General features: G+C 44.8%; 1 protein-coding gene across 2 annotated transcripts; it reads right to left on the reverse strand.

Annotated features, from left to right (window-relative positions):
• Positions 1-449: 449 nt before the first annotated feature.
• CHGA (chromogranin A) lies at positions 450-23,466 on the reverse strand. 2 transcript variants are annotated; one of them, XM_081912526.1, is made up of 9 exons: positions 23,221-23,466; positions 22,241-22,287; positions 9,737-9,830; positions 9,373-9,441; positions 7,751-7,849; positions 5,503-6,051; positions 4,301-4,755; positions 2,276-2,386; positions 450-873 (listed from the first exon to the last, which is right to left on the reverse strand). In XM_081912526.1, the coding sequence occupies exons 1-9, from the start codon at positions 23,264-23,266 to the stop codon at positions 790-792; spliced, it is 1,554 nt and encodes a 517-aa protein (XP_081768652.1). In that variant the 5' UTR covers positions 23,267-23,466; the 3' UTR covers positions 450-789. The 2 variants fall into 2 exon arrangements, with proteins under 2 accessions (XP_081768652.1, XP_081768653.1); XM_081912527.1 differs by lacking the exon at positions 2,276-2,386 and having other exon boundaries at positions 23,221-23,463.
• Between the last annotated feature and the right edge of the window lie 929 nt (positions 23,467-24,395).

The following is a 24,395-nucleotide window of genomic DNA, read 5'->3' on the forward strand; positions in this document are numbered from 1 at the left end:
CTTCATGAGATAATGCTAAACAACTGTGCCCCCACGATGATGTGCAGATCATGCACAGGATCTTGCCTTCTGAACACAGCATACTTTTGTATTTTCATATTGTATTTCTTTTACTTATATTGTAAAAGAAATACAAGTACAATATATTTCACTCAGGTTGCCCCCGCCCCAGGGATCTACATACTTGAGAAGCGCTGCTCTGGGGGTTCTTAGAATGCAGCTGTGAGAGACGAACGAAGGAGCCCAATGTTGTGTGTTTATTTTCGTCCTTAATTTTTATATAGAATATATTACAGTCAGAATTCTCATCTTTGAATCAAAAGATTAACAAGTTATTGCAAGTTCTTTTATCCAGTAAAACCTAATGGTACAAGTTAAACATTCTAGAAAGCTGTCATGGCTTTTTCTTTTTTAAAAAAAGAAATGGACAAAAAGGAAAAGGAAAAAAGTAAGGTGGGAAATGACAAAACAATCCCTTTTAATCAACAGAAAATACATGAGTAAGCCATACTGCTTGTGATCCTGTAATCCAAAAGTTACAGTAAAGCAAGCATGAAATCAAACAACAAGCACATGTGAATGGAAAGCATGACTACCATAGAGAGAGAAATCGATGTTGTTGTTTTTTTCTAGTGATAATTGGCTTCCTATGTAAAATGCACTTTCTCCATTATTATTACTTTCATCTTTTTAAAAAACAAAAACCACACACAGAGACATTAAATTGCAGTGTTTAAAGGGTGAGTTAAAATTTCTGGCTTCTTGCTTACGGCGTGTGTTATAAAAGTGTCAACCCCTTCGCAGGGCATGCAGCTTGTGGGCCACTTTCTCCAGCTCCGCTTCTATTGCTGCCAAACTCTCCAGTTCTTGGTCCTATAAAAGAAAAGAGGGGAAAGACACCACATGAAGGGTTATTTCAGGGCTGGAAGAAATTGCTCCACAGCTGTGAAACTCTGCAGACAGAAGTATCTGCTTTTAGAGTGGCTCTAAAGACTTTGAAAAAAATATATAAGAATGTATTTTGCAATGGACTGCCCCTTTTTTTGCTGGATTATTGGGTTTTACATGCACTTATTGCACAAGTAGTTTGCTTGTTTTTACTAAGTCTGTATCCTTTTTATAAGCCACTTTGTAACTATTTTAATTTTAATTTAATTAAACATTTTAACTTAATTATTAAAAATATTTGATTTAATATAATTTATTATAACAAATTAATACATTAATTTAAATACTTAAAATTAAAAAAATAAATAAATGAGGGGGATGAACTGAAAGGCCTGTTGTTTGATATATTCTGCATTAAATTAAATCTGGAGTCAGCCATCAGCAGAACCAATAGTGCATGTCATTCTCGCCCATGTCAGATCTTTATCCTGCCTGATCCTATGAGCTACTGTGCCTGCACTTGATATAACAAGAATGGGGAACTTGCAACCTTCCAGGTGTTATTGGACTCCGCCTCCCAATATTCCCAATCAGCATGGCCAATAGTCAAGGATGATAGGAATTGTTATCCAGCAGCACTGGAGGATCGCACATTCCCCATCCCTGAACAACAGCAATGGTATTATTTAAAAAACAACCCTAAAGGCTGTCATACGTCTCTGGATAATATCAGTGAGTTGGCTAGAAATATATGTTAGCTGCTGAGGAACTCAACCCTGCCCATTTAATCAAAGTGCTTAGAATCTCCTGGAGAGCAGCCAGTTAATGTAACCGAAAGGAAGACTTTGTAGCATCACAGGAGACACTTTGTTTGTGGAACAAAATGGCCATTTTCTGTTCTTTTGCAAGAACATTCGAGGAAGTGTGAATTTCAAAAAGTTAGCTGTGTAAGGTGAACTGCGCCAAATTTCTCCATCTCTACTAAGTCTCTCTTCCAAATGTCCTGCGGTCCTGGTGAAAATCCAAACGCCTAGAGAGAAAACAGCCGCTGCCGCATGCCGTGCATTAAGCACAATGAGTATTTTGACACCAAGGTCGCTCGCAGCATCTCACGACACCACTTGCACCCCTAAGGTGGCTGAGAAGTTTACCTTGACAAAGAGATGTGTGCCATGTGGTCTCAGATGATTGTAAAACAGGAGAGAGCGCTGAAAACAATCAAGGGTTGCAAAAGTGAGTTGCAAGCCAGGTAACTGGTGTTAATGTATTTGTGTGTGTGTGTGTACACACGCTTCTCTTATGTGTTTGAACAATCTCGCTGGTATCACATTTCTTTCTCCTCCTAGCGAACATGGGCAGGTGTGCTGTTCTCCCCCCCCCCCCTTACTTTTTGCTGAGCTGGCGATGAGGGCTTTTGCTCTTCTACTGGCACCTGAGCAACCATCGTCATGGTTTTCTGGTGGCCTCCCTGGTGTCTCATCAGTGTCTTGGCAATTCCCTGGAAACACAGTGATTTGTGTGTGTGTGTGTGTGTGTGCATGCACTTGAAAGGAACAAACTGAAATCTTGAACAACAAGGCAGTGTGGAGCTGCGGATCAGTCACGGGGAACTTTGAACCTTCCAGATGTTGATGAACAACAACTCACATCAGCCACAACAAGCATGGAGTGATGGGTGTTGCCATTTGGCAACATCTGGGGAGAGGCCAAAGATTCCCCACATCTGCTGTAGATGGAAGAAAGGGAATAGCCTCTCAGTTTGGTGGCCAAGTAAGTTGACCTGTTTCTGCTGGCTATTAGGGATCCCAGTTATCAGATGCAAAGCAATACAAAGGGAGCTCAGGTACCTTCTTTGCAGAAGAGATTTTAGGGATACAGTTTGCCATGTAAGGATGAGATACACCAGTTGAGGCTCCTTCCTGCCACTCAATCAGGCTACAGTAGAGGCGGAAAGGGGCTTTTGAGTCCTTCTCTCCTCAATCTCTTTTCAAAGATTTGGTCATTGAAAGCCAGTCATTGCAAGAATTCTCTAACAAGTGTTCCCATCCTCCCTTTCCTTTGGTAAAGGCGAAGGTAGAGGGACCCCTGACCATTAGGTCCAGTTGCAGATGACTCTAGGGTTGCGGCGCTCATCTCGCTTTATTGGCCGAGGGAGCCGCCGTACAGCTTCTGGTTCATGTGGCCAGCATGACTAAGCCACTTCTGGCGAACCAGAGCAGTGCACGGAAACACTGTTTACCTTCCCGCTGTTTATCTACTTTCAGTTTGACATGCTTTCGAACTGCTAGCTTGGCAGGAGCAGGGACCGAGCAACGGGAGCTCACCCCGTCGCAGGGATTCGAACCGCCAACCTTCTGATCGGCAAGTCCTAGGCTCTGTGGTTTAACCCACAGCGCCACCCACGTTTCCTTTGGAGTCATGCCTTTTGGGTTGTAAACCTGAGTGCAGGGACTGTCTTATTGTTGGCATTTGTAAGCTACTCTGGCTGAAAAGCAGGGTAAAGATGCTTAAAATCAATTGATCAGTGTTGCACTTTCAGAAACCTCAATTCTGTACTGCTGAAGGTACAGGAGAACAGGCTCACCACTTCTACTAGGGATGCAGCTCTGACCAAAGGGAGACGGTTTGGGAAATAGGGAGTTTGAGGAAGGCACCTCCAGAGTCAGGGGCAATGTGCCTCTCAGTACCAGTTGCTGGGCATCACATGTGCTTCAGGTCCTTTTTGTTGGTTTCCCATGGCAGTTGCCATTTTCCCATAGGTTGGCCACTTTGGTTGGTTTCCCATAGGTTGGCCACTTTGAGAACTAAATAAGCCTTTGGCCTAATCCAGCAGGCCCTTGTGTTCTTGCTCTGGCAGGCTTTTTTGCCTGCTACTGCAAAGGTGAAGTATTGCTTCTGTTGCGATTTTTTATGTTTCATATATCTTTAAAGATAAATATATCTTTAACTGTACTTTATGACACAACGATTTTAAATGGCGAGGTCCGCCTTCCAGGGTAGCTCATGGGCACTAAAAGCCCTAGATAGAAATGCTTATGAATATTTGTAAATAAAGTAAGAGCTGCCGTGAATCTCCCAGAAAGTGTCTTCTCCAAAGGAAGCCCAGGCCCAAGTAGCCCTGCCCCTGGAGTATGAGACAAAATAGCTATTGCAAGAAGCAAAATAGCTATTGCAAGAAGCAATTTCCTCTGCCAGAAAGGACTCCATCCTCTTCTAGAACTCAACACACCCAGGCGGCATATACACAAAAATTATGGGAACTGTAGTTTACTCCCCCCCCCACAGAGCTATAATTCCCAGCACCCTTCAACGACACTTCCCAGGATTCTTAGGGGCAAGCCACGTACTTCAGTCGCATGGTGTCTTTGCAGCCCCATTCTCAGACTGGTCATTGCAGATAGGGGAGTCTTACCTCTGTTCTCCTGTTAGCGCTTCCTTCTTCATCCTTCTTTTCCTCAGGCAGAGCAGCAAGTGGGAAGGCTCCTTCGCTGCTCTCCTCTTTGGAATGATGCTTCTGCGCTCTCCTCTTGTCCTCTTCAGAGGTACGGAAGTCCTGCTTGCGGGATCTGAGAGCCAGTTTCATGGACCTGTCTGGGTCTTCGTTGCTTTCGCTTTCCTCCGCCCTCTTCGTAGTGCTCAGTTGTTTAGCCAGCTCGTCCATTTTGTTCCATCTCTTGGCATCTTCTAAACCTTTGGAGGGGTCCTCTTCCACTTCCTCACTTTCAGTATCCCTGGCGCGGGAGGTGTCCTCATCCCGCATTGTTTCATCTCGAGACGTGTGATGCCTTCCTCCCTTTGTACTACGGAATTTCTCTTGTTCTTCTGAAGGCTGTCCATCCCGATCAAACTCTTTAGCATCTTGGTTATCTAAAAGGAAATTGAACAAAATGAACATAGTTTAATGGTTTGCTTTGGCTAAATAAAAGGCAGGTCATACGTAGGATTATAAAGCAATAGACGCCTACTGGCCATGGTGACTATACTGATCATGGAGCCTCCCTAAACACCTTTCTGAAGGTTGGCTGTTGTCCTTCATCTCCTTCATCTCCATGTCTAGCAACCAACACACCTTAGGGTAGGAAAAGGAAGGAGCTCTGCCCCATTTCACACGCCTGAAAGGAATGGGTCAAGAGCGGATATAGACCTAGAGCAGAGAGCACAAACAGCCCAGCTCTTCCATTCAAATCCCCTCCATTGCTTGAGTGTTTGGGTGATTTACTTGAAAGATTTAATGGTGTTTCCTTCCAGTTAAGTGCACTTAGGATTGAAGAACAGGGGAACAGTCTTCCCTGCCACTGCTAGAAGCATCCAAACATATAGGGCATTATCCAACCAACTCATTCCGTCAGTGCAAGGATTTCAGCTCATGCAATGGAACTTTCCCCCCTTCCTCTCTCCACACTCTCCCCCAATCTACTCTGGGGGGTTGGGGAAAGGGAGATGGGGGAGGTCCCATGGCACGAGTAGAAATCCTTGCCCTAATGAAACAAGTTAACTTGGATACAGCCCATCAGTAAAATAGATCATCCAAGTATTGAAGCTCAAAGTGGTGATGACTGCAACATCAGACAGTAAGTCAAATGAGGGGACATGGGTTTAAGCTGATAAACATACCATCTTCCCTTTGATCATCCTTGTCCTCTGAGCTGGTAGGACGTTCCTCTTCAGAGGCCTCTCTTTCTTCTTCCTCATCCTCTTCTTCCCCATCCTTCTCTTCCTCCTCTTCCTCCTCCTCTTCCTCCTCAGCCTGGTCTCTGACACTGTCCTCTCCTTCCTCTTCGCTTTCCTCCTGGCTGTTTTTGGAAATGTGCCCCTTTTCCTCCCCCTCCACCTCATCGTCTTCCTTTCTCTCTTCATCTTCTTCACCCTCTTGGCGTCTCTGCTGAGGGGCCTCATCGTCTTGGGCCTCATCGTGGATGTGATTGTCTACTGTGTTGTCCCAGGGCAGTCCTTCATTCTCACCAACCTCGTTGCCGTCAAATCCCGCCGCATTCTCCTTTTGCTCTTCAGAGTCAACATCTCTAGCCCTCGCCTCCCTTTCTTCTACACTGTTCCTCTCCTCTTCTTTTGAAACATCGCTTTCGCTGTTCTTCTGACTTCTCTCTGCCTCCAGCTCGGCAAAGGAGGCTGTGGGCTCCTCGTCAGGGCTCCCCTCTGACAGATCTGAGAGGCGAAATGGTAGAGTTAAGGGGGAATTGGGCTGTGCTACAAAATGCACAGTAGAAATCGGCCCCAGTTCATAACCAAACCCTTGAATGTTTCATGTGAGTCAAGCAGTTGCACTTACTTTACTGGGGCAAAGGGTCTTTCCCCAAAATGTGGAACAGTGTTGTTGGTTTTGCCAATTAATTTTAATTGATTTTCAAAAAAAAAACCCAACAAATTAATAACAAATGAATTCAAATTTAAAAGTTGACTTCCCACCCCTTTCCATATGTTTATTTTCTCTCCTTTGCTGCTCACAACAAAATACTTTTTCCTAATTTCTATTGCTTTTCCATCCTTTTTCAATTTCCATTGGTTGTGCATGCAGTTCCTGCTTAGACTTTTGTTTAACTATAACATTTTCCAAGTTGTTCAAGTAGAGTTATTCTTCCTTTATCTATCCATATAAATCATTGATCATAATTTTAAATCATATTTCCTCCGACACAACTCATTCATTTTGCCTTTTTGCATTAACAAGAACAATTATACAATATTCTTTAACTCTAGCATTCTATTCAGACTTCATAAACCTCACCAACTCCCGGGAAGTCTCCTGATCTACCTTGTTATGCAATTTCCTTTGAACAAAACAAAGCTTGACGATATTCAGTTTCCCAGGCTCGAATGGTTTTTGTTAGGGACTCTGAAAGAGTCTGCTAAATTCTTCCAAGAAACATTGCTGGGCAGCAGGTGTGTAGGGGTGGGGAACCTCAAACGCAGGGGCCAAATGTGGACATCCAAGTCTCTCTAACTGGCCCTTTGAGTTCTCTGCAGGCCACACCCCTCACTGCATCACACCCTGAGTATTTTTGCCTGGCTGGAATCTGTCATCGGACTCTGATAATGACTCTCGCTTGCATGGATGGAGGATAGAGAGGAGAGTGTGAGTGGGTGTGTGTAGAAAATAGCCAACTGCAAAGGTAGAATTAACTGATTGCCACATCATGAGTACAGGGCCCAGATTTATTTTTTATTAATTATTATTATTATTTTGACAAAGTAATAATATAAATAAATAGGAATAAATATGTGCACCTCACCACCGAGACCATTCCATTGTAACTATCCAACCTCCCAAAATTTCAATACCTCTTGCAATGGTCTGACCCCTTTCCCTTTTAACAGTACAAATTCTACAAACACCCTCCATATCTCCTCAAAATCATTTCTCCTGCATATTCCCTGTCTTACCTTAATGGTACATGTTAATTCATCATTAATATCTATTTATGTGGTTTGCACTGACTTATGTGTGGGTTAAGCTGGTAAAGTAAAAGGTAAAGGACCCCTGGACAGTTAAGTCCAGTCAAAGCCGACTATGGGGTTTCAATGCTCATCTCACTTTCAGGCTGAGGGAGCTGGCGTTTGTCCACAGACAGCTTTCCGGGTCATGTGGCCAGCATGACTAAACCGCTTCTGACGCAGCAGGACACCGTGATGGAAACCAGAGTCATGGAAACGCTGTTTACCTTCCTGCCACAGCGGTACCTATTTATCTACTTGCACTGCCATGCTTTTGAACTGCTAGGTTGGCAGGAGCTGGGACAGAGCAACAGGAGCTCACTCCATCGCACAGATTTGAACCATCGACCTTCTGATCAGCAAGCCCAAGAGGCTCAGTGGTTTAGACCACAGCGCCACCCGCGTCCCTGACCTCTTTCCATGTTTCTGTTGCTTTGGCTTTCAAGGACCTCAGAAAGCTCATCTTCAAAGCCGCTGCTTTTCTTCTGCTGCTCTGTCCTTTCGCTTGCTCCTGTTTTTTTGCACACACAGAAGTTTTGATGAAGGGGAGATGGGGACAGGAGAGAGAGAGAGAAGGAAATCAACACTTGGCATCTCTCCTCTTTAAAAAATTCAAACTATTTCAAGTGCATTCATTCTCGCAACACAGGAAAAACCTGTTGTCTAAAAGCATCCCCCCCACTAAGAAGAAAATGCATGTTACGTTAATCATAGAACTGTAGCATTGGAAGGGATTCCGAGGGTCATCTAGTCCAACCCCCTGACATAGAAATCTTTTGGTTAGCCAGTGGGCATCTTTTTCCCCCTTTCAAAATAGCAGCCATGGTGGGCGAGGTGGATTGGGAGGGAGATTTAACCATTCCCCTCCTTGCAGTCACACACACAGCACGGCTCTGAAGCTGCTATTTGCACCAGGAGGCAAATAGCAATAGCAGCTTCAAATAGCAGTGGGATGGGGAACAGACTTCCATTGGGGCTGCGATGCTCCCACCCATGGCAGCTAGTGTGTGTGTGTGTGCTTGTGTGTGTGTGTGTAAAGGTAAAAAGGTAAAGGACCCCTAGACAGTAAAGTCTAGACAAAGGCAACTATGGGGTTGCAGTGCTAATCTCGCTTTCAGGCCGAGGGAGCCGGCATTTGTCCACAGACAGCTTTCTGGGTCATGTGACCAGGATGACAAAACTGCTTCTGGTGCAATGGAACACTGTGTCGTAAGCCAGAGCACACGGAAACGCCATTTACCTTCCTCCCACAGCGGTAACTAATTATCTACTTGCACTGGCGTGCTTTCGAACTGCTAGATTGGCAGAAGTTGGGACAGAGCAATGGGAGCTCACTCCATTGCAGGGATTCAAACCGCCGACCTTCTGATAGGCAAGTCCAAGAGGCTCAGTGGTTTAGACCACAGCACCACCCGCTTTGCATATTTTATAACATAAGAAGAGCCTGCTGACTCATGGTCTATCTAGTCCAGCATCCCAGGTCTCAGCTACATTGGCAAAGAAAAAGGGCTTTCTATGTGTTGTTTATGCATTCTAACACTGTGACACCAGATGGCGCTGTGGGGTTCCATTTTTGCTAACCCGTTTCTCATACAACGCTTGTAAGGTGGACATGAGCACAACACAAATGCAACAGGCTTTCACTGAATCTCTAGGGTAGCCTTTGCAACATGCTAAGGGCTACAAATCAGGAAGCCCTGGGCTGAAATGTGCCTTCTGCAGAACGGCTAGCTGAGAAAGTTTTTTTTTATGCCATTGGGAGAATAGCCATTTTTGCAAAGGCTGCCTGTAGACAGAACTGTGTGTACTCCTCACACATAACTGACCAATAGCCCTAACTCCAGGGCAAGCTAAGCCCTGTGTCAAATAACAGGAAATGATGTGATATGAATAGATAATGCAACTCCCTTATTCTGCACAATTTACTCTCTCTCGCTTTTTCTTAATTATTTCCATTTGGGTAAAATACAAGAAGCTGTGCATGCCTCTTAAGTGAAAGACTGGGCACTCCCCATGATTCCAGCTAAACTGTACCTTGGACTGCAATCTCCTGAAGCTCCTTTAGTAAGTTTTGATGGCGAAGAATGGAAAGGATTCTTTCATCTGCAAAGAAGAAGAAGAAGAAGAAGAAGAAGAAGAAGAAGAAGAAGAAGAAGAAGAAGAAGAAGAAGAAGAAGAAGAAGCAGCAGCAGCTTGTCAGGGAAGCCTGCCAAAGCCAAGGTGAGCTGGCATACTCACCATAGCTCCATTAGCACATGGGCTGGTTGAGGTTATCTTTTTGGTTTTTGTTTAAAAAATAATCCATTATGGCAGCCCATTAAAAAAGAACACACAATTTAATTTTATAATATTAACACATTAGACTTTTCATTAGTAAGGGAGAAAAATGACTCTGTACCTCCTTGAAGAGTTTCTAGGCATTCCTGGCTGATTGGGAGTGGATTTGGCTTTGACACTATGTCAGAAATGACCTCGACGATGCAGTTCATCACCTGGGGAAACAAAAATATATTGGTTTACATCCCATCCTTCTGCCAAGGAACTCAGAACGCTCTGGACGTGGTTCTCCTTGTTGGGATACTGCCAGGGAGATATGGCCCATCATGGCCCCCACGTTGTCTCCGGACGTCCATCGATCTCCCGTTGATACAGTATCAGCAATTAGCGACACGAGCTCCAGAAAATAGCTTGCCACATTCCAGAACTGATGCATGCTCTATCAGCAGAATTCGCACAGCGAAAGTTGCACGCAGGAGAGTATCATTTAGAAGTTTATTCAGCGTTGGACAGAACAAAGAAAAACATGACTGCCTGCTTTGGTATGCTCAGGCACAGAGAGTGAAACGAAAGCAACAGAAAACATAAACACCCTGTGAACAGGAAATACGCAGACTCTGTGACTCACAAAGCCTGCTCCCTTTTAAGGTGGAACGGAAATATCCTAACACTCCTTCCCTCCCCCCCCCCCATTTCATCCTCACAGAGAGGTTCATGGCTGAGTGGGGATATGAACCCAGGTCTCCTCAGCACTAATATAACACTCCAACTATGCATAGGGACCTTGTGATGTCCCTCTGGATTTTGTTGGACTCCAACTCCCATCAGCCCCATGCAGCATGGCCAATGGTCAGGGATGATGGGAACTGTAGTTCAACAACATCTAGAGGGCTGCAGGTATATGGAACAGGGAAACTTGTATGGTTCCACATGTAGTCCAGCTGCATACACATGACATTATATTCTACAGTCAACACATGCTGGGATCTTGTTTCTTTTCTTTTTTTCTATTATTTTGATAAAATTTTCTGTTTTACAATTTAAAATACTCATTTTGACATCCTTAAGATATCATTGACTTCCCTTCTTCTCTTTCATTCTACATATCACAAATCCCTGCATATTTTACACAAACGATACCATTCCCTATTCCATTATTACTCCCATCGTAACTTATTTACGCTGTTGAATTTATCTTAATGCTGCCAGCGTTTTCAGCTGTACACAGTTACTTCCCATATATTCAATAAACGTTTTCAAATCTTCTCTAAACGCATGTTCTTCTTTTTCTCCTATTCTATATGTTAAGTCTGCAAGCTGCGCATATTCTGTCAACTTAAGTTGCCACTCTTCTCTGAGATCTTGTTTCTTTTACCCAGTCCACACACAATCTGGGCCTAAAGCACATTTTGTGTCCCTGAAAAGCATTTCCCCCACAAACTAGCTTCAGTCGGAAAATCAAAGCTTGGTGCCTATTGGCTCTGCATGACACACAGACATAGACACAGACATAGACACACACACACACACACCCGCCAGTGTGTCCATTTGAAACCAGATGGGACTAGTCTCAGCAATGGTGTGGGTGGGTGCACCCATGCCTGCACAATGATGTTGTGGATGGCTGTGCACCAAGATCTAGTCCCAGACTTATGTACAGGCTGAGCAGGCTGCAGCCCAGGGCCTGATAAATGAGCAGGCCCTTAACCTCTTGCCAAAAAATAAAAATTAAACAGGCAGATTTTACTATCTAGACCAGGGGTCGGCAAGGTTTACCTCGCCTGGGCTGGTTCACTCCAGCAGAGATCCCTCTGTGGACCAGATCGTGCGTGTGCCTGAGCGCATGCGCTCACGATTTCCGGCATCTGTGTCTGTCCAGGCGCAATTTCCGGTGCTGTGGAAGCGAGTCCCTGCACTGCGCCAGTTTAGCGCAGCGCACGGGGACTCGCCAAACGGGCGGCATGGTTCAGGGACAGCTTGTGGGCTGGTTAAATGACCCCCTTGGGCTGCTTGTGGCCCATGGGCCTTAGGTTGCAGACCCGTGATCTAGACCCAGTTGCTTAGTAAAGAAGAGAAGTTTTGTTTTTTTGTGGTCAGATGCTATTAGGCCCCCCAAGTCTGCATAGCCTCAGGGACTCCAGTTGCTTAATCCGGGCCTGCCAACATTGTAATTTCCATTTCCTTCTTCATTCGCCATGGGCACATGCAGGGCGAGAAAGGCAGGAATAACCTAATGAAGGGGAAATCCTTGAGCTGACAGAATGCTTACATACCACTGCTTTGGACCCAACCCCCTAGTAGCAGCCTAAGCTGCTGCTAGCATCACTTAGCAAGATAATCAAGCCTTAATAATAATAAAGCAATAAATGTCAACATTGTACTCTGCCTTTCAATGCAAAAGAGTCACACTGATGGGAGTCCAAAACTGCCCACGGGCACCACGTTCGGGAAGATGGGCTAAAAGCCCTGAACACTTTATCCTGTCCTTGCTGAGCACCACATATCACAATTTATCAATCATGCACAAGAGGGATTAATAGCACTGCAGTATTTACACCCTGTTTTTTAAGTCTATGCAGAGGAGCATTTCTCAATTTAGGCTGCCAGCCTATACAGATTTACTTGAGAATAGGACCCATTGAGCTCAATGGCACTACTCCCAAGTATATTGGCATAGGATTGCATTCCTAATCATATACGATAAGCAATAATTCACACTGACTCTCATATAAATGGCAGGGTGTGTTTGTGATATTGGTGTTAGTTTAAAGTTATTGCAAAGCAACCTTCTTTTCTAGAAGCAGAACACTTTTAAAAACTCATCAACAGCAGGGTGTTCCAAATTTAAACCTCCCACAAGCTGCTGCAACATAAAACTAGACAATCACAGCTGCCCTTTAAATTTAAATGTGTGGGCAATTGAGTCCCAGTTGCCAATAACTTCCCTTCATCAAATGTTTGCGGTTTGTAAGTGACTAACCCTTAACATCCCAGTAGAAAATTGCTTTCCCCATAATGACATTTCAGATGAAAAGGAATTTGGAAATATAACCACATGGGAAGGAACCCTTTTGCTCTCATGGTCTTCCAGCTTTTGAACCTAGTGCTCACTTAAAACACACACACACACACACACACACACACACACACACAAATACCCATCTTTCGCAACAACCTGCACCTCTTTTAAAACAACCCATAAATAAAAGAAATTGTTGTTTGACTTCAACATTGGTGAGCCCCAGGCAGCATAGTCAATGGTCAGGGACAATGAGAGTTGCAGCCCAAAAACATCTGGAGGACCACAAGTTCCCCATCCCTGTTTTATTGGATCTTACTGGCATTTGCCTTTATTGTGTTTGGTGCTGTTTTAGTTCTTGATATTGTTTTGTGTATCCTTCTGCAGAACAGCTGCTGACCTGATGTCAGGGACTGGCAGGACACTGAGGGGTAGTGGCTGGATTCTGAGGAGTGGGCCCTGGGAGAAGGGGGGTTGGAGACCAACTTGAAGAAGGGATCAATGATCTGGGGAAGCCTGTAGCAGCCAGGAGTTAAAAGTCAGAGGCAGGAGAAGCGAAGAACAGGTGGAGGGAGGGAGAGGTCAAGCTAGGGTAGAGCCCAGGGCTTTCATACTTCCTCCTTCTGCTTCTACCTCTCCTGCTCCACTGTCACCCAGAACCAGAAGAGAGAGGTGCAGAAGGTTCCCTGCAGGCAGTCTTCACTTGCTTGCGTGGAGCTCAGATCAGGGGCCTCTCTGTTGTGGCAACTGCCTCATCGGGTGCATACCTACGAGTGGCTGAGAGACTGGCTGAGAGACGAAGGACTGATGGACCTGCCTTTCCCTAACTTGTAAGTGTGCTTTTGACAATGAAGAGTTAATTCCACACTCTGGGCCTGCTAGCGCTGTGACACTTTGCAATCCTATGGCTCCCTGGGAAGTTACTTGAGGATGCATCTCATGGTGGGAAGGGCCAGGGGAAGATGTGGATCCAAATGATCCATAGCCATCTCTGACCCCTGAGCTGCTCCCAAACCAGGGAGAAAAACACATCAGCCCAGGAGCATGGGATAAGGAGAAAGAGACCACTTTGGTTCTCATCCTCTTCCAAACCTTAGAACTGCCTCCTCCTCCCAGTTGCAGCACTGCCACCAGCCTCCTTGCAGTGTGGATGTTTTACTCATTGATAAATAATGTGCAATTCATTACATCATTTGCTCAAGGTTGCTTTTACAGCCATTAAAATAGATTTGTAAAAAATAAAAATAAATTCACAGTTCATTAAAAAAAACCAACGTGCCACTTAAGCAATTTCAAGCAGCAGCAGATAGATTAATGACAACACCATTGTTCTCCAAAGCCATTAGCAAAGAAAAAGAAAAGGTGTGTGCTTTATACTTCTTCCTGAAGCCAAATGGGAAGTTTCACTGATCTGTTGGGTACTAATTCTGTAGTCTTACTGCACAACAGGCCGTGCTCCAACCCATGTGCTGATCTTATCTCCCTGATAAAGGTAACCCAGAGCATGATCATAGAAACTGTAGAAATTGTATATTTGGAAGGGACCACTAGGATCATCTAGTCCAGCCCCCTTAAACACAAGAATCTTTTGCCCAACATGGTCCTGAATCCACAACCCTAAGATTAAGAGCTTCATGCTCTACCCACTGAGCTTTCCCAGTATCAACAAAGGGGGACACATAACAAATATGTTCTTCATTCTTGTTTTGCACATTCCACATGGCACCGCATATCATATTATTCTACTAGTTATTCCTAAAGACCAATGCTTTGATTTTACATTCTTCAGAGTTTTTAAAGACTAACTAATTTATTGATGCATTAGCTTTCATAGGCATCACATCCCACAGGCAAACAATGAACCCCCTTCTTCCAGGTTAAAGAGCACAACGAATGTTGGAGAAAACATAGTCTCAGGGCCAAGAGCGACTTGCCTGCTGGAAGACTTGCTCTAGTTGAGGGGAATAATGTCAATCCTGCATGCAAATATTCTAATTTGGGGCACCATTTTGGAATTCTGCTATGTGACAAATTGCTGTGCACTTTGGGTTAGCAACTGTTGGTCCTTGAGTCAATTCCAGCTCTCAAGGCTCCCCCTCCCACAGTGATGAGGGAATCTGTGGTCCTTCAGATGTTGTTAGACTACAAGTCCCATCATCTCTGACCATTGGTCATGCTGGCTAAGGCTGATGGGAGTCCAGCAACATCTGGAGAACCAGAGGTTGCCCTACCGCTGCTCAATCAGTTGCTAAAGGCAAGACAGCTGTGCAGAGGGACTCCCATAATTGGATCTAGACCAAATTAGTCCCACTGAAATCAATTGGGCTTATGTGAATAATGACTTACTCAAATCACATTGATTTCAGTGGGATTCAAGTGTGACTTCGTCTGGATCCAATGCACTGTGGAGAGAGGATTTCTGACACATTAGTCCCACTCCTGCTAGATGCGGGGAATATCTGGATCATTTGCAGCAGCTTGGGGGTGAGGTGTCCAACAAGAACAGGAAAGGGACAGGTATGATGAGCTACATCTGCAATATCTTTTGTCACTCTGAGAAGACCAGAGGTCCTTGACTGCTCTGGCTGGGAATGTGACATGCCTTTATTTGCTAACGACACATTAGGATGACACATGGCACAACTGCACATAAAACCATGGATGTGTGTGTGTGTGTGTACTGATCTACTGATTTGTGACATATTTTATGCTTGACATTTTATTGTTGGTTTTATGCTGTTCACTACCCTGCAATTTCCCCCTTAATGTTGGTGCTATAAAATGTTCACAGACACACAAAAGATAATGCATTTGTGTTCCTATATGGGCAGGTATGTGAGCATTATGCACATGTTTGAAGAAGTGGGTGTTTGAAAGATGTGTTCTCATAGCCGTGCTTTAGTTATTCACATTTATCACTGGCCTTTCTGCAAGCGCCTGAGGTTTTACATGAGGAACAAAACAATAATAGAACTAATTAAAAATATTAAAATGGCATACACCCCTCAGCACTTAGTCATAGCAAGCATAAGCAAGCAAAAGAAGAAAAATGAGCAGCGTTAACTGTTAAAAGAATGGGAAAACAGAAAGGTTTCAGCCTTTGCATAAAGGAAAACCATCCTTGAGCCTGCTAAGCCTAATTGGGGATTTTATTTCACAGTCGAGGGGCCACCACTGAGAAAGCCCAGCCTAACTGTGGGCTGGGAGGAAATAGCATCTGGAGAATGGACTCCTCAGGGGACCTTTAAACACAAGAAATGTTGCCTGTACTTAAACCCTATAGGACTGAGATAGGGGAACCTCTATTCTCCCAAGTGCTGTTGGACTTCCAACTATTATCAGCCAGCAGCCAGCCTGGTCAATAGTCAAGGATGATGGAGGCAACATATGGAAGGCCAAAGGTCTTAATGGGCAACAACGCAGCAGTTAGTGTGTTGGTGACTCTACAAGGGGCACTGAATAAAGGAATGGGTAGTTTCAGTTGAAGTGAGGCTGAATATTTTTTTTTTAAGGCTGTGTTTTCTTCACTCTGACTGAATTGCCTTTCAGCTATGCAGGAGATTTGAGGGTCAGGGAATAATGGATTTTACGGGAGACCTGCTTCATAGTTCACCCATTGGATGTATGGTGGGAAGGATATGCTTACTGTGGGCATCCCGGGGGCATCTGGTTGGCCCCTGTGGGAGAGGATGCTGGCCTAGATAGTCCTATGGTTTGACCCTGCAGGATCCTTTTTATGGCCCTATGGGGCTCGGCCTAGAAACATGTTGTGGATGCTAGAGCTCAACCCTGAAATAGATAAAAGCCATAAAACGATGCCTCTCTGATCATGAGCTGTCTGCTTTGTGGGATGTTGCGGTATGCCTTTCTGAAAGCACCTAAGGGTCTGGTGCAGCCAGCTGGAGGGTGTTAGGCACTTAAGAACCAGGTCATAGGCTCCGATACAAATTTGTACGTGCTAATGGAAGTGTACAGATGCAAGGTTGGGCTTCTGAGCAAAACAAGATGATGGATCGCTGGGATCCCACCAGCATTTCATTGGCAGCAAGCTGAGCCACACTCTGCAAGCTGCAACAGCAGCACTTTTTCTTTTTTAAAAAGAGAGGGAAGATCCAGGGCATCTGGGGCCAGTGCAAGAGACCTAGGATTTGGGTCACCTGGGCCACAGCTCATACTCACGCGGTTGGGGTTAGATGAAGGGGCATAGCTCAGTGGTAGAGCATCTGCTTCCTAGGTTCCCAGGTTCAGTCCTCAGCATCTCTCTATGCAGGTCTGGGTACACCAGTGGTGGCATAGCTAGACTAGGTCCTGGGTTCAAATCCCCATTAAGCCACTAAGCCTATTGGGTGACCTTGGGCCGGTCACTGCCTCTTAGTCTAACCTACCTCACAGGGTTGTTGTGGGGATTAAATGAGGAGGAGAAAGACCCTTGAGCTCCTTGGGAAAAGGTGGGCTGTAAATGCAAACAACAACAACAACAACATCTCAGGCAGTTCCTCACCTGAGACTCTTGGAGAGTCGCTGCCGTACAATTTGGAGCTGGGTTATATTCCTGGATTAGTCTCAGGAATATAAGCAGGCAAGAAGACAATGAGAATACCATGTCGTTTTGTGGGCAGGGGACAAGTGGAGGCAATTGGAAGGCTGTCAAGCATGATATTTCTCTATAGCAAGTATTTCATTAGAGTGATTTCCCCTAATTTTACCCAAGCCAGGTATACAGGAGAAAGAAGCAGACTCATAGGAGGTTTAGAATAACATATAAAGATGTTGGGTGGGGTCCTTTTGAAGTACAGTGGTACCTCGAGTTACATACGCTTCAGGTTACATATGCTTCAGGTTCAGACTCCGCTAACCCAGAAATAGTACCTCGGGTTAAGAACTGTGCTTCAGGATGAGAACAGAAAATTGTGCTCCGGCGGCAGCAGGAGGCCCCATTAGCTAAAGTGGTGCTTCAGGTTAAGAACAGTTTCAGGTTAAGAACAGACCTCTGGAACGAATTAAGTACTTAACCCGAGGTACTACTGTATAGTCAACAACAGTAAAGTAGAGATTTTTTGAGGGGAGATGATGGACATTGGCAGGACCAGTTTAAGCCACTGGCACAGCTAAAAGGAAGAGCTAAGTTGCACCCTTTCCTGTTTTATTTGAAGGATACATACAGAATAAGGCTAGAGTAAGACTAATGACCCTTCCTTCTGAGATGTGCTGCCCAAAGCAGCTGCTTCATGTTCCTCTGTGTTATGCCTGGCACTGCAGATTGGTGAATTATATGATGGGTACCTGGGGGGGGGATCAATGTGTGTGATGCTGGCAGTTTTTGTAATGGAAGTAGGCTAACTTCATAGCTCACAGCATTGACCTTCTCACATTGTCAGCAATGCTGGATGGCCGAAGTCAGCAGGAGGTGCTGTGGTTGGGGTGGGTGCGGGGGTGGGGCGGAATTGGGTTCTGACTTGGTGGCTTGCAGAGGGAAGCAAACTGTTCTGCAAAGGCTTAATGGGAAACAGTGCTGTTAGTAATTCTTTTATCTTATTTTATAGCATGCTCATTGTGCAGAGAGCTTTGCAAGGCTTACAGCTTATGGATGGAGGGGGGTTATTACTTTGCTTTGCTTTTGTTTTAACTTTTTAAATTGAGCTTTTATCCTGTATTTTTATCTTTGGATTTGAGATTTTTATCTTTGGATTTGAGATCTTTGGGTGAAGGGCAGTATATAAATTTAATAAGGAAGACAAAGAAGAAGAAGAAGAGGAGGAGGAGGAGACTCAAAAGTAAATCCGTAAATGGGGCTTACTTCTATGTAACAATGTGTGGAATTGTAGCCTTAATGGCTGCAGTTCCCCAGCATCTTTAAATTGTGGATTGCTGTTATTCCCGTTTGACACATGGGCATTGGTAATCTTGAAATGAGCATTGACTTATTATAGGCTGAATCAATGCAAAGCAAGATGTACAGTGCTTAGTATCCCCTGAAATCAATGGGACAAGTTTGTCATGGCTTAACCTGAGTCCAAATCAATGGGAACTAAATTCAGCTAACTTAATCTGGATTATACCCTATATTTATATGATGCTCTTCCTTCATGGGGCTGAGATTTCTTTGCATATGGTCCTCAATCCAGCATGCATATGCTGAAGCCTGGTCATATCAACACAGACAGCACTGGGCATAATTCTGACTGGACTGCAAGCTTGGAAGTTTCTCATACAAACACAGCTCAAGGCCCAAACTTCCTTATATTCAGCAACAGAACCATCTTCTTGGCCTTTAGATTATTCTCTTCGCCATTCCAGTCTTTGCACCCAGTTCTACAGTTCTAGCATTTTAATTCCAAGCCACTGACTACTGCTCAGGGGTGCTGCGGTGCAAATGGTACCACCAAACATTTAAGGAAGGCTTTTCAACAGAGATTCATATAATTGCAGATATAAAAGCACTTGTGGATGGTGGTAGGGAGAAGGAATTTGTGGTCTTATTAGAGTTTTCTCAAACAGCCGCAGCCTGTACGGTGCCTCAAAAAGTGCTGATGTGCTCTCTTCTAATGAAAATGTTGCAAAATTGCAGTGATTTGAGCCAGCATGGGGGCCCCAGACAAAAGTGAAATTACATCGACCCCCTACCCCAAGATATTTGGAAGCCTCCAAAACTGCTGCTGGGCATAAAGAGAGTTCCAAACAAAATCTCCCAGCTGGCAGAGAGCGGGGACAGTGCAGCATTTCTTAAAGCACATGGGCTGAAAGGTAATTGTGTTTTTTTGGAGAGATTATGGATAATTAGCAAAGCTGGCAAAAAGCTTTTTTTTCCCCATCCATGCAAAAATGGAAAGGTCTATTGCAGCAGATTTCAGTAAAAGATGGAGGTAAGGCATGTAAGCTCAACTCCATTCGCACCTACAAGGGAAGCCAATTTAGGTAAATTTAAAGTGGGCAGCATTTTTTTTTTAAAAAAAGGTTGCATAAAGAAACATTGTAGTAGGGAATTTTGACTGCAGATTTCCAGGTGATATACAAGTGCACACAAACACACAAAGCCCTGAACAGCCAGGAACCCAAAAACCTGAGAGAATCCCTTTCCTCATACCAACCTCTCTAGTCTTTAGGATCAGCTAGTGCAACCCTCCTAGGGTGTCCCTGTGAGCAGCGTTCAAAACTCCCATTGTTCTAGTCGCATTTTGCAACAGGGAATTTCATTAGCGTGAGCAGTTTCTGAGCTGTGGGTGCAGTACTGCGCCCAAGATTTCAGGTTAAAACTGCAGAGTGGAAGAAAAGGAGGACCTTTTTTTGCCTCCCCACTTCCAGCTACTCTCTGAAGACTGGAGAAGAGACCCTCTTAAGAATATTAGAGGGGTAGGCAGGAGAAGGACTAGACTATGTGAAAAATGAACATAAGATTTTAGCTGCAGTTCATCCATTTTCAGGTTTGTATTCTTGCTATTAAAAAAGCATGCCTAGGCACTCCATTGTGGCACCCATAACGTAGCTCCTAGCTTTGATATCTCAGTTTCTAACACTGCCTGTGAGGGCTCAGCAGTGCAGGGGTTTGTAGGAAGACTTTTTCAATGACAGCTCCAAAACTTTGGATTTTGCCACTGTGGCGTGTCTTGCCTTAGAGCTGTGCTCTTTTAGAAGGAAGGTGAAGCTGTACCGTATTTTTTGCTCTATAAGACTCACTTTTTTCCTCCTAAAAAGTAAGGGGAAATGTGTGTGCGTCTTATGGAGTGAATGCAGGCTGTGCAACTATCCCAGAAGCCAGAACAGCAGGAGGGATTGCTGCTTTCACTGTGCAGTGATCCCTCTCGCTGTTCTGGTTTCTGGGATTCAGATTTTTTTTTTCCTCCTCCAAAAACTAGGTGCGTCTTATGGTCTGGTGGTGTCTTATAGAGCGAAAAATACGGTACCTCTTCTGCCAAGCTTTTGGAGGCAAAGAGGTGTGATTTGTTGAGGTCAGTTTGTATTTTACCTGTTGCTCTCCCCCCCCCCTCTTATTTATTAGTTTATGCTGTGCTTAATTTGCTTTGAATCTTTTAATTGATTTTAGAAATATGAGTTGCTGCATTTTTAAAAATAACTTGTGCACCACCTTTTGGCCATGTGATGAAGGACCGTAGAAGTATATAAATAAATATAAATACAGGGATAGTAGGCAGCAGATACAGCAATGCCTGCTGTGTTAGTCCCAAGATGTACAAAGTCAGTCTTAGGCTTAACCACTTGCCCCTTTACCCATGACAAACTACAATGTGTCAGGGGCTGAGGCAGAGCACTAATCAATGGTTTGTAAAATACCACTGTGCAAAATAGACAAATACTCTGTCCCAGCACAGATTTATATACGGAAATGCACCATGCATCCACACTGTGGGAGGCCACCAGATGTGAACTGCCAATTCCTTTCCCCACCTGCACTGTTGTGGATGTGCTTCCACTCCCTCAGCACTCTGCCTGTGCACACACACACCCCATGCATGCATTTGACTTTGAAAATAAAGGCATGAAAAGGGCATCAAGTCTATCCCCAAGGTCCAAATGACGCCTCCCCAGTCCCAACCAGTCCTGTAGATACATAAACCAGACCACAGTAGGCCATAAAGGAAGGTACATATTATACAAGGTTAAGTGGCCTCAGTATGGTACTTTTTTCATTTCCTGTAACATATTTCTCCCAATCAAATTTGTATCTTACCACTTTTACAGCTCAATGTGTCTACATGGATAGGTGATAGAATGGATTGATGGAATTAATGAATTCCCAGTCTGTCTGTTTTCCCATAATCATATTGCCACACAAGTACTGGGTAGAATTCACAGGGATCTTAATAATTTCCATGCTACCCATTGGCAGTCCTGTAGCAAAACCTTCATCCAACCATTTCTTCAAATGTGGATTTACAATATTTCAATTGCAACCCACTTCGTACAGCATATACGCTTACTCACTGATTATCTGAGCCTTGATATTGATCTCTTAAGCTCTTGGCATAATAATACACTTGTGTAATGTTCGTTTTGGTTTGGTTTTGCCTCACTTTAGACAGCCCATCAGTCTTAATGACAACTTTCAAGTATGTTACCCAGTAACACTTAAGCCCTTTAACAGCAGGGAGTTAAGTATAGTCCACAATGGGCTTATGCAGGATATAATTGGAAAGCTAATTCACTAACCTTTCAGATACTCAAGAGGGGCACCTACAGCTGCTATTAAACAGTGATGAAATTACGCACGTCTTTGTTGTCTTGCTTTTAATCACATGCAAAAAGTGGGAAAGAGCAGAAACTAGGGCAAGGAAATGACTTTTTAGAAGGACTGTTTCCTACATTTCCCAGCAACATGCCTGGGTTTACCCCCAGAGGGGATTTGCAGCCAATATTTGCTCCATATTTTTTAGGTACAAAAAAAGCACACATGAATCTTGGATATATACCTAAAAATGTAACATGTTAAGTGGCCTCCACAAGAGACAATTGATTGCTTCATCTTATTCATTTCAAGCTACTATATATTGCGGAATCTTTTAAACAGACAAGACAGGACACTGCCCCATAGTTCTGCTTAAACAATATTCTTGATTTATTTATTTTTACCATTCTGTTTTTGCAACTCACCTTTGTGTCATCTTTAGTCGCTGGGTTTGTTACTGGAAGTGAAAGTACTGCAAGAGAGAAAGGGAGAGAAAGGCAAGATATTACATGTTCTCTGGAATAGTTCCAGCCAGCTGGCCCATGGCATGCAAAACTCAGCCAATGCAAGCCAGATGGGGAAGAGAGAGCGATTGGCACAAATATATTCTGCTAGGATAATAAGTCACAAAAACAGTGCATGAAATCCAGCATCGCAAGATTGCTTCACTTTGGGGTTTAAAAACAGAGAGAAGTGGTTGATTCCTGAGGACAATTGCTCAAATAGACATCCAAAGTGAAGGCTAAGTGGACTGCAGCAATGATTGCGTGCTGGGGGGGGGGTAGATCTGCAACAAATCATTCAGAAGTACTGTAGGTTGCAGAATCTTTCTTTTCACCATCCTGAGTCTGAGTAAGCTGGTTGGTGGTTTGTTTAGGTTGTTCATGGGTACAAACAGATAAGAGGAAGCGTATGGGTAGGAAGCTCAGGAGTGAAAGGAGGAGGAAGGAACGGGGTTTTTTTTTGTTAAAAACACAAAGAAATTGCAGGACGAAATTTTTATTTTTAGAAGGGGAAGAAACCAAACAGACTCAAAATGGGTCGACTGGGCTTCAAAAAGTTTGCTAGCGTAAAATGACCTTGTGGATCAAGTCAGATTCGCGAGGCTCTCGCAGGAGTTCACTGAAGTCTCTTGACTCAGAGAACTGCGTGGTACCCCCAAGCCAAGTCTCCCCTCTTCCAAAAACAAGGCAACTCCCCGTCCTCCTGGAGCAGCTCCTCCATCTTGTGTCCAGGGTAGCCGGACGGGGCCAGCAAGCCAAAGACCGCGCCTCACCGCGCCTCTGTCCTTGGTGCTGAAATGAACAGCCGCTGCGGACAACGGTCCCCGGGCAAGTTCCATACGGCAAAGGAACTGCGGGCAGCAGACGGAGCCAGCCCTCCCGCCGCTGCCTCGGAGGCTTACCTTGCGCTGCGAGGAGGAGAACAGCAAGCAATACTGTGCGGGTCATGACGCTGGCGAAACGGGCTGCAGCGCCGAAGGATGGCTAGAGGAGCTCTCTCCTGCCTTTATTGCTGACGGCCGGGCTTTAGAGGTAGCAGCTGGCGGAGGGGGACTCTGGCATCGGGCGAGAGCTGAGCCGGGAGGCAGATTAATCAGCCCGTCCTCTTCCCTTCCCTAGATCCTCTTCCTTCTCTAATGCTGATGATCCCCGACGGGGCACTGCAGCAGCAACCTCATTTATATAGGGCCCCCATCTCATCCCCTCCCTTCTGTCTCTTCCCCCTCCCCTCCGGAAACGGCGTCAGGAGGAAGCCATCTCTCCCTCCCAGGAAGGGTACGTCCCAGATCTCCTTGGCTAGGGATTGCAGAGCCGACGCGCGGCTAAGCTACTCTTTCTGAGCTTGCCCGCTTAGAGCGGGAACCTGGCTAGCCTAGTAAAAGCCCTGCTGCTGCTCCTGTCGGACAGCGCTCGGCTCCAGTAAGAGAGGCGTATGCCAGCTCCTCCTTTTTCACACTCTGCAAGCTGTGGTAGAGAAGGCACAAATGCGCCCAGTCGAAATGCTCACTGCTGGCAGGTAACCTATGGCGCAGCGTCGGCTCCAAAGAAAGGGAGGGAGGGAGCGAACGAGCGGTGCAAGGGCGCCAATTATGGTGGGCTGTCATGTCCTTCAGAGCAGTTAGAGATCTAGTGATTGAAAGGTGTCAAAAGAAGATGAGAAAAGAGATGACCACAGCAGATAAACCCTTAAAAGTTCAAGGGAGTACTTTTCGGTAATCTAATGTTGACTCTGCCCTAAGGCTCGCCTCTGAAGCTGGCTGTGGATCTTGAGTCCTCCTAAAATCTTTCCTCCCTCCCCCACATCTGAAACGGCACTCCTGTTAGATTAGGGACACATAACTGCAACCACTAAATTGTGTTTTCACAGACATTTAGGACCCAACTACATGTTGCACACAAGCACAAAAATCCTAATTTCCATCTTCACACTCACTTCTGGAACATTACAGATGTAGAAGCTCATTTGGATGCGGGGGATGGGGTGGGGGTTTGAAGAGGAGAAGTAGCAGGTGGAAGGATGGTTAAGTGCTTTCATCTCCCGCCCCTGTAATTTATCCATTTCAAATTGCCCCCTAAA

The sequence above is a fragment of the Podarcis melisellensis genome (assembly GCF_964234715.1).
Source record: "Podarcis melisellensis genome assembly, chromosome: 1".
Classification (NCBI taxonomy): domain Eukaryota; kingdom Metazoa; phylum Chordata; class Lepidosauria; order Squamata; family Lacertidae; genus Podarcis; species Podarcis melisellensis.